Source organism: Megalops cyprinoides, chromosome 20, assembly GCF_013368585.1.
Source record: "Megalops cyprinoides isolate fMegCyp1 chromosome 20, fMegCyp1.pri, whole genome shotgun sequence".
Taxonomy (NCBI): domain Eukaryota; kingdom Metazoa; phylum Chordata; class Actinopteri; order Elopiformes; family Megalopidae; genus Megalops; species Megalops cyprinoides.
The window spans coordinates 2,223,061-2,239,246 of record NC_050602.1 but is presented as its reverse complement, the minus strand read 5'-3'; the positions used below and the strand labels follow the sequence as shown (position 1 = coordinate 2,239,246).

General features: G+C 41.0%; 1 protein-coding gene across 2 annotated transcripts in view; it reads left to right on the top strand.

Moving 5' to 3' along the window:
• Positions 1–16,186, top strand: part of kcnt2 (potassium channel, subfamily T, member 2) — a 50,885-nt gene that overhangs the window by 12,130 nt on the left and 22,569 nt on the right. For both annotated transcript variants that reach the window (XM_036554068.1, XM_036554067.1), the window contains exons 5-11: positions 7,102–7,161; positions 7,714–7,788; positions 8,627–8,710; positions 9,672–9,766; positions 13,431–13,611; positions 13,827–13,991; positions 15,340–15,476. In XM_036554068.1, coding sequence (XP_036409961.1) covers positions 7,102–7,161; positions 7,714–7,788; positions 8,627–8,710; positions 9,672–9,766; positions 13,431–13,611; positions 13,827–13,991; positions 15,340–15,476 — 797 coding nt within the window. The remainder of the gene's footprint in view (positions 1–7,101; positions 7,162–7,713; positions 7,789–8,626; positions 8,711–9,671; positions 9,767–13,430; positions 13,612–13,826; positions 13,992–15,339; positions 15,477–16,186) is intronic.

The following is a 16,186-nucleotide window of genomic DNA, read 5'->3' as shown; positions in this document are numbered from 1 at the left end:
CGTGCTGTTCTGCTGTGCATTCCTCTTGTATTATGCAGCCTTGGATCCCACAACATTTACAGAGAAGGGTCCTACATTACAATAAGTGGTGCACAACAAAGTATATGTGGTACGTAATATAGTTCTTAAGAACTATAATTACCCTCATAGGATTATGTATGCATATTCTAATTCCCTTAGCCACCCCTATAATTATTTTTTGGGACTGTGCATCAGATAGACAATATACTGGGAGATGGTGGCACTTCTTAAGGGAGCAAAAACAATGAGGAAACTTGAAGAGGAGGTCAGGTTAAATTCAAGTTACATAGCAGAGTGGCTCTGTGTCAGGGTGAAAATACTCAAAATAAATAGGCATTGAAATATCTTTTTTTACACATTTTATCAGGATTTAGTGGTTATGTGGTCTTTTGGCTTACACCTGTTTTTTGCCTTGGAAAAATGTTGAGTTCGTTGTTTTTGTTCTTCTTTTTGTTTGATATGTCATACCAGTCATGTGGGTGACTACTACTGCTGCACTCAGACCATTGCATTGCATGCATTTAGCAGATGCTCTTATCCAGAGCAACTTCCAGCACAATAGAACATAAGTGTATCCATTCAATTTAAACAAACAACAGTGTCAGACCAGGCTAATAACACTCCCAGACCAGTGAATGTGAGCATACCACTATTTGAGCCCTACCACAAGTGTGCAATCTGACAGAAGCCAAGTATACTACAATACAACAGTCCCTAAAACACAGAATACAAAATATATCACTTATTTAACGTGAATTATTGTATGGAATTCTAGAGGTATCAGGTGTTAGGGGTGGGGATTTAAGTGGAACTGAGATGCAGTGTGAAGAGGTGAGTCTTCAGTCTGCATCAGAAGTTCATTCTGAGTTCTCAGGGGAGTTCATTTCCACCACTGAGGGACCAGTACAGACAGGGATCGTGTCTTAGAAGAGCAACCCTGTCAGGTCAGTTGCACCATAGACTCAGAGTGCAGCGAGGGAAACGAGTGAAGAGTGGCCGTAGGTATGAGGGGCCTGTCCCATTCACTGTCCTGTGTGCCAGCACCAAGGTGTTGAACTTGATGCGAGCGATAACAGGAAGCCAATGAAGTGAGGTGAGGAGGGGAGCAACTTGGCATTCTGGATTAGTTGTCGTGATTGCACAGGTGGGAAGGCGAGCAAATAGGGAGTTACAGTAGTACCACTAAGTGGTACAGTGGCACGGTAGGACCACTAACAATGGTTGTTTTACAAACTATAAGACTCTGACCAGACAATTAAAGACCAAGTCACACAAGTCTCCATGTTGGAAATGGGCTGTCCGATCTGACCCAGCTTGGGAGAGGGGCACCTGTGTGATCTGCTTTAATTCCCAGAGTTCATGCATCATCTACATTTACATTACATTTACATTTATTCATTTGGCAGATGCTTTTATGCAAAGCAACTTACAAGTGAGGCAGAGTAGGTGGAGTTGTGCTGCTGTCTCCTATTTCATTTTTTTTTTTGCTTTGGCATCCACTTATACACATATAAGACATGTAGGTTAGGCTTCTCCAGATAGCCCTTAGGTGAGCATGTTAGATTTAAGTATGCTAGATAGCTAACTTGTAAGGGCCTCAGAGGTAAAGGGAGGGAGCTGTGACAGTGGGGAGTCATTCTGGATCTTTTTTGGTTCCTTTGAGGGTTGAGTTATGCACTGATCAACACCACTCAGACTTCTGTGAATCTGTTGTTGTAGGGCACAGTGTACAGTATATATTTTCTTGCTGTCCCTCCTGCTTTGTAATTTATAAATCCCTCCTCCACTGGTGGGTCTGTTAGATGACCTTAATCATGAATGAACTGGACCTGGTTAAGTTTCTTTGGAGTGACTACAAACAAACTGAAGTCTGCTTTTAGCTGAACATCCTGATATGAATATAGCACGAAGATGGTGCCGCGGATGGCAGCCTCTGTACAGCGCTCTCTAGTACTTTCTTTGTTTTTGTTTATTCTTTGTGTTCGGTTACTCAAACCCGACTACTTTCACTGTTTCACACTTTATGTATATTTTTTGTCTTTTATATTATCTGTATATTGTCTGTACTATTGAGAGACACCAACGGCCAGAACCAAATTCCTTGTGTGTGCTAACATACTTGGCCAATAAATCTGATTCTGATTCTGATATATCAGCAAAGATGAGAAAGACTGACATGGTTATTTAATCCTTGTTCTGGTTGGCTATAGTGAAGCAGAGTGTGTTCCTGGGAGTTGGCAGCACTCATTTAGTCTCAGTGAGGCGATAAGGAAAAAATCCATTTAGAACTTGAAAGGCAAGAGATGTGTACGTTAGACAGGCAATGTTGTGGTCTGAAATGGGGCACCTAAAGTCTTATTGCTGGAAAAGAAAGATAAAGATAGTGGTCAGAGCAAGGCCATAATGTTGATATCCTGCCTTATTTCCCTGGGGGTGGTGGAGGGTGAATGCCAGTTCTTTTGTTCACTTCTCAGAAGATGGAGAAATCTGGTTATGCCTACAGAATACAGCAGCTTTTCATCCAAGGATTGTCTCAGGGTGCAGATGGAGATGTATTTCCTGTGGTTTTTAGCAGGATACAGGTGTAGCGTAGCTGCTATTGCTGACTGATGTTCTTGAACTACCTGACTCATTAGTTCTCTTTATTCTTATGCCTTAAAACAGGGGATGAGTAGGAAGTTTAGTTTTGTACCCCTTTACTAAGTCCATACAATACTAATTACTGAATGATTGTTGGGTATATGTCAAAGTTACCCATCAAGGGTGTCTCCTTGATATTGGATAATGACATGGCAAGAGATAGTCACTGTTATACATCTACTTGGATTCCTGCCAAAAAGGTGACCTCCAGGTAGGCCTGACGCATAAGCGAACTAAGCGGCTGCTGGCCATGGGGGCCCCCAAGAGCGCTTGAAATGTCCCACAAGAGAGCTTGATTTTTTTTTTTTTTTTGTGATGTATTATATTTAGGATTGTCAAAATAACGCGTTAATTTCTATAAATTAGTTATAGAGAAAAATAGCGCGTCCAAAAAATTAATGCAGATTAATCGCACTCTATGATGCCCCTTGACCCCATACGTGTGCATTGTCCATTTAAGCAATATCACGTGAGAGGTAGTGTTGATAACAGCACAACCTCGAGTGTGATACTGGTTTTATACAACAGTTCTACAAACAAGGCTGTTTATAAAGTAACGATAATTTGAAACAACAAATTATGTTTTTTTTTTATCATTTATTCGGCTCCGCCGACAAAAATAGTTCCTTCAGGATTACATTTACACGTGTTGTCAAACAACACATAAACAGTTTCTTGCCTGCAGGTTACATTACATTATTGGCATTTAGCAGACGCTCTTTTCCAGAGCGACTTACATTGGTTACAGTTTTTTTTACAATGTTATCCATTCATACAGTTGGATATTTACTGTTACTGTTTACTACAGTGAGGTTAGCTAGCTAGCTAACTTCCTGCTTTTATATCATACACAAAAAGGCTAGCTAGCTACTTTTTTCATACCTGACAGCAGGCTCGCCAGCTACTTTTTGTCATACACGTAAATGCTAGCTAGACGGTAGGCAAGCAAGCCGCTTTTAATCATAGCCCACTACACACTAGCGAGCTATATATATATATATATATATATATATATATATATAATATCTCCACCATATATTACTGTTGGTGTATGTTGCCTGATTTTAGTTTAGTTCTTTTTGTCATCTAAAATATGACACATTGACAATCATTACAATGTCAAGGATAAAATGAGAAACTTATGGCCTTATTTCCATCATTGTTCTTGTTGAAACATTTCTGATTTTTTATTTCCTCAGTTCATTAGGTCATATTTTTGATTGTTATGGTAGGGATGCACGATGATATCGGCACTACACAAAAACTTAAGAAGTTAATTATCGCCATCGGCAGGTGCCTGGCCGATAAGGTGACGCTAAATGTTTATTATGAGCGCCAGCAACAAGCTTCGACATGTCAGCTGTATGGAAGTAGTCTATTTTAAAGTATCTGAAACAGATAACAAAATTGCTATTTGCAATGTTTGTAAAGCACCAGTGATGCGAGGAGCGGTAAAATAAGTTTCTCACTCTGGGAGGACACTAGCTGTGTGCCGCTAAGCTTTTCTCTGCTTCTGGAGGGGCGTGAGACCATTGTTTAACATCGCGGCTTGGTAAGTAGAGAATGCGATCGGAAATAAAACAAGATAGCCCGTGATCGCGGAGCTCGTGCTTTGTCACTCGAACGGAGGTCCTAATGGTTTCGACCGACCCCTAGCTAAGTTTCTCACCCTGGTAGGATGCTAGTTGTGTGCTGCTAAGCTTTTCTCTGCTTCTGGAGGGGGCGTGAGAAAAAAATTAAATTACGCGGCTCCGGAAGCGGAGATGGCAATGGGAAACAAAACAAGACAACTCGCGATCGCCTAGTTCCTGCTTTGGGACTCGAACAGAGGGCGTAATTTTTGTGTTTGTACACTTGCACAATGACACTGGACAGCGGGTACGCTAACATTTTCTGTAACTTTATTCTGTCTCTGCTCATTCAAAATAAATATCGCGGAAATAAGAGCCCGCGATTACCGAGCTCGTGCTTTGGGAATTGAACGGAGGGCCTATGGTTTCGACCGACCGCTGGCTAGGTTTCTCACCCTGTGAGGATGCTAGTTATGTGAGACCATTTTTAAATTATGCGGCACCTACATCTACACTATATCGGTATCAGCATCAGCAATCGGCAAAAATGAGTTGAAAATGTCGGCTATTTTAGTTATCTCAGTTAGTAATCTCAGTTATTTTGTCATACCCTTCTGATTTATGAACAACTAATTGTCAAGCAAATTTGTTGGGGTCTAACATTAACATGATATTCTGATTTAGAATGTCATGACATATTTGACATTCATGGTAGCATAGCACACTTGGCAATATATGCAGGCCTCATGCAGTGCTTATGAATACTGGAACTGAATTTCTGAATTCAATCTGAATTCAGTTTCTGAAATGGAATTGATTACTGAATACACTTGGAATACTGTGTGCAGTTCTGGGCACTGCACTATAACAAAGATATTGAGGTTCTTGAAAAAGTTCAAAGAAGGGCAACTAAAATATAAAAGCTACGAGGAAAGACTCAAGTTACTTAACCTATTTAGAATTAGTGAGAGGAGGCTTAGGGGTGATTTAACAGAGGTATTTTAAATTAATTAAAGGACTCAATAAGTTCAACTACAATAATTTTTTTAGGGTGAGTTTAGTCTGTAGAACAAGGGGACATAAATGAAAACTAGTTAAGAGTAAGTTCTGCACTGATATAAGCAAGTATTATTTTACACAAAGAGTTATCAAATGAAATAGCGAGCTTAGTTGGGCCGAATGGTCTGTTCTTGTCATAATATGTTCTTATGAGTGTGTTATGTAGTTCTCACGAGGGTGTTTATGTGGCTATAACTGTGCAGAAGTGGCCGTCAGCATTGCTTTACATTTCTTAGTATACTGCCAAGGTCAGAGTTCAATAGATTTTTCATTTCTTTTATCTAAGATTTTGCATATTTTCACAGTGTAAGTTTAATTATGTAACATATAGCTTTCTGTCACCTTGAAGTCAGAACTGCAGTAAATGATCAAAAACATCAAAGGTTTAACCTGATGATGTAATGAAGCCTGTGTCTTACTCCATGTCTTTCAAAAATCTCAGTTGGAAGAGGCTCCAGAACTGAAAGCCCTCATCAACTGAATTCACATAATGACCTCACAGTGCCCTCACAGCAATGTACAGCTTCCACAGCTGTCAGGTCATGACAACCCAAGAGATTGGCATGCTGCTTATTTGTCTCCTCTCAATTGGGACATTTTCTGGGAGCATTACATCAGAGTGCGGGTACCCTCTTTATTGCATTACATTACTGTTGCCAGGCGCCTGGATTAACCATTAATGTGCATCTGCCATTCTGAACCTGACATTTGTATTTAAATTGAGTCCAGGATGCGTCTTTGATCTGTGCTTTGCCAAATAAACTTGCAGGGGGAGAGCTGCCAAACAAGTGCCCGTGTTTTTGGAGCAGCACAGACCCAATGCCTGCCAAGAGCACACAATCCTAGATAGAAGGGCTGCGAGGTGAACACACATGACAGAAATCAGCTTGCTTTTCTTTACCTCATTAAATGTAACTGTCAGTAAAAAGAGTCATGCAAAGTGATGGCCCAGACAGTCCTCCACAAAACCTTTAGAATAGTAAATTTACATGAAGTATCCTGTCTGTTGAAAAGCTACTGATCCCACTCTTTTTACATAATATATAAAAGTATTATATATACATATACATATTATACATAGTTCTCAAATAGTATATACAGTTAACATATTATATGTTTTGTAACCAATAGTGAGATGTCATGCAGCACTCTGGACAGACTCTGCTTATTTCATATAATCTTGGGTGATGGTGGTGTGGTTGGGGGAGTTATGAACCAGAGGTTTCCTATTGAGACTTTTCTAAATTAAAGATGTAATTCTTTGCTACATTATGATGAAACTGTGGAAATTAAGTCCCCTATGTCTGCTTTTCCTGCTGTGATGCATAGAATTTTTATTGATTTTTGCTACAATTTTTTTGGTCTTCACCACAGTGCTACCGTAGCCATTTTGCCAACATCTGATTCATCTGGTTTGCTGAACCTATCCCTGTTGTTGTCATAGCATTGTCAGCCACACAGGCAAATTGTCTGTATTTCACAGTTCTGCTTATTTACTTTTAATGTTAATTCTGATGACACTGTAGTTGTTAAACATGTCAAATAATTAGTGAGGCTAAATCAAGTAGTCTCAATTTACATTCTGACAATGTACAGTAACAACAGATGTACAGGCAGGTGGCTAGGTGGTCACAAATGTGCTGTAGTCTAAATTCACACCAGCACATTCCTCTCATCTGAGTTTATGGTTTTCAGGTAAAAACCTGCCCTGTGAAACATTAACAACAGAGTGTGTGGCAGTGTCAGATGTTGCCACTGCATTCTGTATGTGTGACCTTCATGAAGCTCTTCTACACTCTCTCCCTCACAGGTCTCTGTAGCAGTGATCAGCCTTTTTGAAACAATCCTGCTGACTTATCTGAGCTACAAGGTAAGCCATCTTACTCCAAAGGTTGCCTTGGAAACGTCTTTCCATGAACTTTGTGAATGCGGGGGATAAACAGTACGCTTATTTCTCAAACCGACGGAAAGATAAAGGGCACATAATGTCAGAACGGGAGACTAAATGAGCCTTTCCACTGCTGCACATCACAGTGTGTATTAACACCACTATGCTGTCTGGATGCATACATTTCTGTGGGCCACTGGCATATGTCTGAAACATTTTGTGAAGAATGTGCCCACCTTCCGCTCCACTGTAAATTGAAAATGAACAGAATTTCCCCTGTGGTATTGTAAATGTAAAATACTTTCACCATCATCTTGTAAAAATCTACCTCCTCTGAAAGCTTAAACAATAAGACAATAGGACAGTAGCATCAAAACATATAAAACTTGCTGAAATAATACAATATACAATGTAACATTTTCCATTGTGTCAGGCATTTCAAGATTCGGCATTAGATCTAGGAAAGTTCTCTGTAAATACAGTACCTGAATGCTGCCGTTGCTGTTGTTGCTGATTTGTGTTCATTTTCATCAGGGAAATGTCTGGGACCAGGTGCTCCGAATGCCGTTCATCCTAGAGATGATAAACACTGTGCCCTTTCTATTCACGGTAAGGGAGTCTTTACACTCTGTATCTGTTTTCGCGGTAAGGGTGCATTGTGCTCTGAAACTGTGTTCATGGTAAGGGGGTCTGTGCTCTGTATTTGTGTTCATGGTAAGGGAATCTATACTGTGCCCTTTTTGCTCATGGTAATGGAGTCTTTAAGCTCTGCATTTCTGTTCACAGTATGGGAGTCTTTACACTGTGCCCTTTGTGTCCACAGTAAGGGAGTCTATGCTCATCATTTGTATTCATGGTTAGGGAGTTTTTGTGGTTTGTATTTGTGTTCATGGTAAGGGAATCTTTATGCTATGTATTTCATATGTTCAGTAGACACTCATCTAGGGTGACAAATGTAGCTTGTCATGCTTATGAGTCGCACAGTGGGTGGCGCCACTATGAGATGTCAGTCACTATGAGTCACTCACTGACTCACATAAAAGACTCAGCATTGCAAAATCACTTACCATTGGTTCCAGTCCAAGTTCCTCCCATTCTCCCTTTAGCAGGTTACAGGCAAGTTTGGGGGCAGTCTGCATTCCTGTATATACCCATGGATGTTCTGTTTTTTCACCACCTCCCTTTAAGGATGTTCATAGTAATCCAGCAGATCACAACACTTGTAGCTACTGGAGCCTCCCTTGGGGAGGACACTCAACCCAACCAAATCTCCTCAGTATATATCCAGCTGTATAAATGGATCATGTTAATAATGTAAAAATTGTAAGCTATGTATATCACTTTGCATAAAAGTATCTGCAAAGCAAAGGTAATATGTAAGGTAACAGTATGGCAGGTGAATGTTGAGTGTGCCTACATTGTGTACTCTGTCTCTGCCCTCTTTCAGATAATGTGGTACCCTTTACGAAACCTCTTCATTCCTGTGTTTCTAAACTGCTGGCTGGCCAAGCATACCTTCGAAAATATGATAGTGAGTGCAACACCCCTGTTTATTTCATACATTTCATAGATTTATATACTGTATTTTTGCACCGCATTTACATCTAAAAAGATTTTAGTAAAGAAGGTTTGATGTTAACACCCCATGTGAATTCACTATTTCTTTTTTTATTTTCATTGATAGTGATGTTTTTAAATGAAATTTAAAGTTTGACATTAAGTACACATTTAAAATCATCCAAGTCAACAGCTAAGAATTGCCGTCAAATGGCTCTCAGCTAGTGGAAATATCCCAGGAATACCCATGCCTGGCTAGCTTTAGAGATGAGCAATCATCTTCAGACCAAACATCCCTGTTCATCTCCGTGCTAAATTTACCTCCCTATCCATTTGGAGTCAAAAGAGCTGAGCAATCTCAACTGTTTTAGACCGCATTCATTAAATATGTAAGTGAAGCGAGCCCTCCTCTTTTTTCACTGACTTGAAGGAACCTAGTCATGAATGGAGTATTGTATATTCAATGTTTCACAAGAAACTGCATTCACTTGATTACCTAACCCTGGGGCACTTCGAATTATAATTCTTAGATTTGATGGTAACAAGGTACAATCCATTTTTTTTTTCAAACAAGGTATCCACTTATTTATGAGAAGTACATATACGTACACATACAAGATTAGACTAGATATTGTCCCAATAAACCCAAGAAATTGTTTACCATACACATGGTTGGCAGTCTGCACTTCAGTAAAAATATTTGTGTTTCAGAGGGATATTTATACATTATTTGGCATCTGTATGCTTTTCCTTGAATTGGGCTGACGTGATTATTACTTGGAAATGTCACTCCAGTGCCATCCCTAAAGACAGGCACATTTGCTCAAGGGTTTAGTCAGTTGACAGTGGCCTGTAGACTTAAGTGGATCAGACAGCACCGGACACAGAGCATGTTCACTGTTCCTGACCCAAGCTGCACTGCACATCTTCCCTAGAACGACTTCCACCGTGCAATACAGCGGACCCAGTCGGCCATGTTCAATCAGGTCCTCGTGCTGATCTCCACACTGCTCTGCCTGATATTCACTGGGTGAGTGAAAAAACACACCATCGCTCCCTGCTAAATCCCAAAGGCATTTAGTGGATGAGTGGACAAAGCAGTTTTTCATACCCTCACCACAATCCCTGTGTGAGGCTGCAAGAGGTTGTTTACAGAGTGAGTGGCCTGCTAATTGTCTTTGGTTTCCTCTCCTCGCCACAAAGCACTTAGTGTCCTTTGCCACAAATGCATTTGACTGACTTCATAACCCTGCATGCCCATAAAAAACACAGGGTGAGGTTTCTGTTTCCACTAATGCAATCTGCACGCAAATGCTATAAAGACCATTATTTTCCTGCTTGACCATTATTTGGATGTTTAGCATCCTGTTTACTGGAAAAAAAAATATTGCCTATTTCCACAAGGCAGTTCCTGTAATATCTGTCAGCTGTGGATCCACTGGCATGGAGCTTTAAGGTGGCATTTTGGGAATGAGCCAATGGGATTTCACTTTGTTCTTGACAAATAGGTGAGGCTTTGCAGGGGAACCTTCCCTTCAGCCAATTTCCCACCTCCCAGTCTGCCTGTATTGGTAGAACTTGCTCTTAAGCCAAAGTGAATGTGTTTCCGCTCTGTCCTGTGTCGAGAGAGGAAACACACAGGTGATAAAATATATAGAATATACTGCAGAAATATACTGTATATTACGATAGTTTGTCCACGACTCGCCTTTCCTGCTGAGATGATTCCCTCTGTATTACGCAGTGGTACGTCCTATAATATAGTTGCCGACTCCATTGCAGATGGATAAAGGATAAGCCCATTTTTAACCTTTATCATTTCTGGGTTAATTGTACTTGTTTTTAATAGATTAATTTGATCCATACAGAATATTCAAAATAAAGTAGTAAAGAGGTGATTAACCATATTATTGTATCTTGCTCGATATGATATTAATAATAATAGATGAAAGATGGCCTGATTGTATATTTGAAATGAATCTGGAAAAGAGAAATATGTACAGTTTCTGACTTACTTTAAACAATTAAAATGACTGGAATCCTAATTGGAATCCAAGCTTTTCTTGGCCTTGCCAGTGACTAAAATCTACTGTAGAGTTAAGTTCTGCATCCCTGTCCCTTCAATAGCAGCGCTGATGCTCCTCCCAGGCTAAACAGAGTGTTGTTCTGAGCAACTGGCAGAGAATTTGTGTGAAGCTGGAGGAATCCCTGCTGCGGCTATGACTCCATTGACAAAACCCACTGGGGCCTTCGGGGACCCACCAGAAACTCCCGCTGGTGTGACTGGGGATGTGTCTACTCCTCAGGTTCCCCAGATTGTAATTAAGATATCACCCCCCCCCCCCCCCATTCTTTCCTCTCCTCTGTGTTTGGACCCTCACCATACACCATTCCCCAAATGGCCAGATAAGATTGAGAAGGTGTATTTGGCTTTCCAGAATATTTCTGTTGTCAATATTTACCAGATTTTCATGAATATTTATCCAGCCTCAAATCATTGTTGTGCAAGTTCTGTCCAGAGAGTGTCTCTTGGTGCAAGCCTGCCCAGCTGTTACATGAATAACTAAAGGTCACATGAAGCTGTGCATGGTACAGTGTTCCAAAAACTACCGAGCATAAACATACTCGCACATCCACCTTATTCACTTCAGAATTTATGTACAGGGCAAGTTAAAGTTAGTTTAGCAAGCAGTGTAAATTGAGTGCTTTTTTTCAAGATGAGATTAGTGTTGGATCGATATGGGAGAAGTGGGCAGGTGCAAGCATGCACACTGAAGTCATTTCATCTTCCCCTGAGAGAGAGAGAGAGAGAGAGAGAGAGAGAGAGAGAGAGAGAGAGAGAGAGAGAGAGAGAGAGAGAGAGAGAGAGAGAGGAGGACTTTAAAAAGTAAAAGCTCTCGATCACATCACTCACGAAGCAGAAATGTGGCTAATGAGCTTACTGGCAACAGCAGACCCCATAAAATTGCATCACTGGTGCCATATGGCTAGTGGTGTCACGGCATTAGTGGGAAATGAAAGGGGATGAAGTTCAACAGTGAATAAGGATGGTAACCAATAAATGTTTTACAGTCCCCACTGGTAAATCAAAAAATACAACAATACAAATTCTACAAATTCAGCTGTACCTTTGGTTAACAGACCCATTTGACCCAACTCTTAAATTAATAGTCACTTTATGTCATTCTTAGTGAAAGCCCTGGAGTTATTTTAGGAGATTTTTGGGTGAAAATAATCTATTAGACTTACTAGTGTGTAGCCACTGTCTTCAGTGTCTGAACTGCATTAATGTTGTGTGTTTGAGGTCTGAACTGCACTGGGCAGGATTTTAGAGTGGTACAGGTGTGGGTAAACCGCATGGGGCAGTATTTCATTGTGGTTCAGATCTAAACCGCATGGCTTGGATTTCAGTGTGGTTCTGATCTAAATGGCATGACTATGATTTCACTGTGGGTCAGATCTAAACAGCATGGTTAGTATTGCAGTGTGTTTTGGAACTGCCACAGTATTAGTTGTACAGCCTCAGAATGAGTGTGTCCACTTCAACACTCATCACCATTGCCACATCAATACCTTAAATTTCAAACATGAAATATCAGAAAAAATGTAAACAAAACCTGGCTTGCAAAATATTGCATGCACTCCAGCTAATCCATTCACACAACTTTATGCTGACAGCAACTTTCAAAGGTAGCATGGGAATATGTGTGTTTACTAAACAAATAGAATATTCCTGTAAACTGGACTATTTGTTTTGGCACAAAGGGTGCAAAGCCCAAGGCTGTTCCTGATAACCATAAAAAAAATCCACTAAGCAAACACTAAGAAGCCTTTGTGCAAGATTCATTCAGCTTAGTTACTGGAATCCGGTCCTGGACGGATGAGGCCAGAGGTTAAATTATATATACATATTAAAACTCAGGACTATTGAGGATGATAGCTGACTTATTTATAAATAAATACATACACACATGCACACATACATACTTACATGCACACACACACACACACACACACACACACACACATACACAAATAAATAAATAAACAAGCATTCATTTATTTATTCATTTATCCTCAGTATTTATTTATTGATTAATTTATTCTGTCCATTTATTTATTTTTTTGTTTATCTATTTTTAAATCAGTCAGCTATTGTCCTCCATAAAAGATATTCAATAGTGTTCAAAAGCAAGTGATACAAAAGTGACCAAAGAACTAATTGGATCACTATGATGATTAAACATATTACCAGGCTCTTTACTCAATGGCTTTGACTCTATTATTTTAAATGTAAATGATGATGCGTCATGTTATTGAGGCAATGCATGCAATTCTGTATAATTGTTTAGAATACAATAGAGGTTTCACTGATCATTTATGTCAAATACATCTGCTTGAAGTAATCCTCCAACAAACTATACGTTTACTTAGCGGACATATTCCCCATTTGATTTGAAGCTGGGATGACAGATGAGCCATTGCTGAAGGTCACCCTGACCGTTGACCTCTGCGTGATAAGATGATCAGACTGCGTCTGGCTGCAGTAGTATAAACCGCGCATGTTTCTGTGTTAGGGTCTGATCTGCCCACATGTGTCAGAGATGCAATGATGGGGTGCACTCAGGGTGCTGCCATGCAGCTGCATGTGTGAGCAGGTCTTCCTTGTAGTCATGCGCGTGTGTCCTCCACAGCATCTGTGGGATTCAGCACCTGGAACGGGCGGGGCAGCGGCTCACCCTCTTCGACTCCTTCTACTTTTGCATTGTCACCTTCTCCACCGTGGGCTTCGGCGACGTCACACCCAGAATCTGGCCCTCCAAGCTGCTGGTGGTCATCATGATCTGCGTGGCCCTCGTTGTTCTGCCCATGCAGGTCTGCACTAGCCCCCTCTCCCCAAGCCCCCACCCCTAAGTCTGCTTCCTACAGGAAATCAATACCAGCAGATTACCTTCATTAGAGGCAAACTCATAGCTACATAAAGACTGCTCTGATAACCTAGCTACAGTATGTTTGTTTATATGGGTAATAACAACTTATTATTTTTGTTGGTGCTCTTCTTTTGGTGCAACCGTCTGTGCCACGGGCAGTTTGAGCAGCTGGCGTACCTGTGGATGGAGCGGCAGAAGTCAGGCGGGAACTACAGCCGGCACCGGGCAGAGACGGAAAGGCACGTGGTGCTCTGCGTCAGCTCACTCAAGATTGACCTGCTCATGGATTTCCTTAACGAGTTCTACGCCCATGCCAGGTTACAGGTGAGCCCTCAGGGCAGAACACCATGCCTGCAGGTCTCAGCTGGAGCCCATGGCAGTGGGGAGCTGGGTTCCTAACCTAAAGGTTGCTGGTTCGATTCCCAGGTGACGGTCCATTGTTGTATTACATTACATTACATTACATGCATTTAGCAGACGCTCTTATCCAGAGCGACTTCCATCACAATAGAATATAAGTGTATCCTTTCAATTTAAATGAGCAACAGTGTCAAACCAGGATAACAACGCTCCCAGACAACTGTGTGAGTATAACGCTATTCAAACCCTACCACAAGTTAACTTGTGCACTCTGACAAAAGCCAAGTATACTACAAAACAACAGTTCCTAGAACACAAATTCATGATACATCATAACACTGCACATAAAATTAACATCAAATGCAACAAGTAGCAGGTGTTAGGGGGTAGGGATAGAAGTGGAACTGAGATGCAGTCTGAAAGGTGGGTTTACAGAAGATGGCCAGTCATTCCGCTGTCCTAACCTCCATGCGGAGTTCATTTCACCACTGAGGGACCAGTACAGACAGGGAATGTGACTGAGAAGAGTGACCCTGCCGGGTTGGGACAGAACATAGTGTTTGAAGAGGGGTCGTAGGTATGAGGGGGCTGTCCCATTCACTGTCCTGTATGCCAGAACCAAGGTGATGAACTTGATGTGAGCAATAACAGGAAGCCAGTGAAGTGATGTGAGGAGGGGAGTAACTTGAGTACGTGTATACTTGAGAAAGGTACTTAAGCTGAACTGTCTCAGTAAATATCCAGCTATATAAATGGATACATGTGTGCTATGTACTGTAAACTACAGTATAAGGGCCTCTAATGTTATTTGCTATATATTGTGCATATTCTGTACTACATAAAACACTAATATTCCTTTGAGTTTTATATATATTCCTTTGGGTTGTGTAGGGGACAGTTTTACATAATGTACAGATATCATGCTTTTTGATAAGAAAACAGACTGCTGATAAGCTGAAAGGTCACGTGGGGCAATGCTCCAAAATACTGGTAACTACCATCAGGTTCAGCTGGCATTTAACACATATATTTTTCTATCAAGGACAGAGATGTTGATCTATGATAATGGTAATGCTGTATTTATTACATCCAGAGCTTCAGATTTTGAAGGGCTGAAGTACGTCTCAGAGCTCTTAAGTGCTGCACTGCTCCCAGCTATCTCCAGGGCATGCAAAGACAGACCGCAGTAGAGGATAGGAAGCTTGTTTGTCCTAATATGATCTGCGCTGGAACTGTTCTCCCTGCCCCCTCCCCGGCCCCTCCCCAAACCAATCAGTCAATCCTATTGGGTCTGGCACCCTCTGTCCGACAGGACTACTATGTGGTCATACTCTGCCCAACGGAGATGGATGCCCAGGTCCGGAGAGTTCTGCAGATCCCAATGTGGTGTCAGAGAGTCATTTACCTCCAGGGGTCTGCTCTGAAGGACCAGGACCTGCTCAGGGCCAAGTGAGTGGTAACACTTAGGTGACCTCTCTGTTCTCATGTGTGCTTCATATTTCAACAAAAGTATCTTTTTTCCTCAGTCAGACATTAATTCCCCAAAGAAAGAACATGTGCTTATCATGATGAAGTGAGAAATGAAATCCTAAAGCTTAGGAGAATCTTAATTTGTGAATACTGGCCACAGTGGAACAAATTGCAGCAGTTGAATTTTACTGCCATCTTCTGGTCAGTCTCAGAATGGGAATTGTAACTAATTTTAGTTTGTGCTTATTTTGTCTCTGCAGATTGAGTGAATTCCTCTAATTTGCATTAAGTGCGAAAACAAATGACAGGTTTACTGCCTTCAGAGGCAGTAATAAAGAGATAATGGAATAATGCAGCATTTCTCAAACCTCTCCTGGAGTACCACTTGTCCTGTATGTTTTAGATTGCTCCCTGCTCCAACACAGCTGATTCAAATGATCAACTTGTTATGAACTCCTGAAGCTGCCTAGTAACAAACTGATCATTTGAATCAGCTGTGTTGGAGCAGGGAGAGATCTAAAACATACAGGACAAGTGGTACTCCAGGAGAGGTTTGAGAAATGCTGGAATAATGGAATAATGTCTGAAAACACTGCATTTCAGTCCTGTTTCTTCAGAGCTCTGCTGCTGGTTCACACAAAGATGCTTCTAGAAAAATTCAGTAGATTGTAAATACTGTATTGACTAAG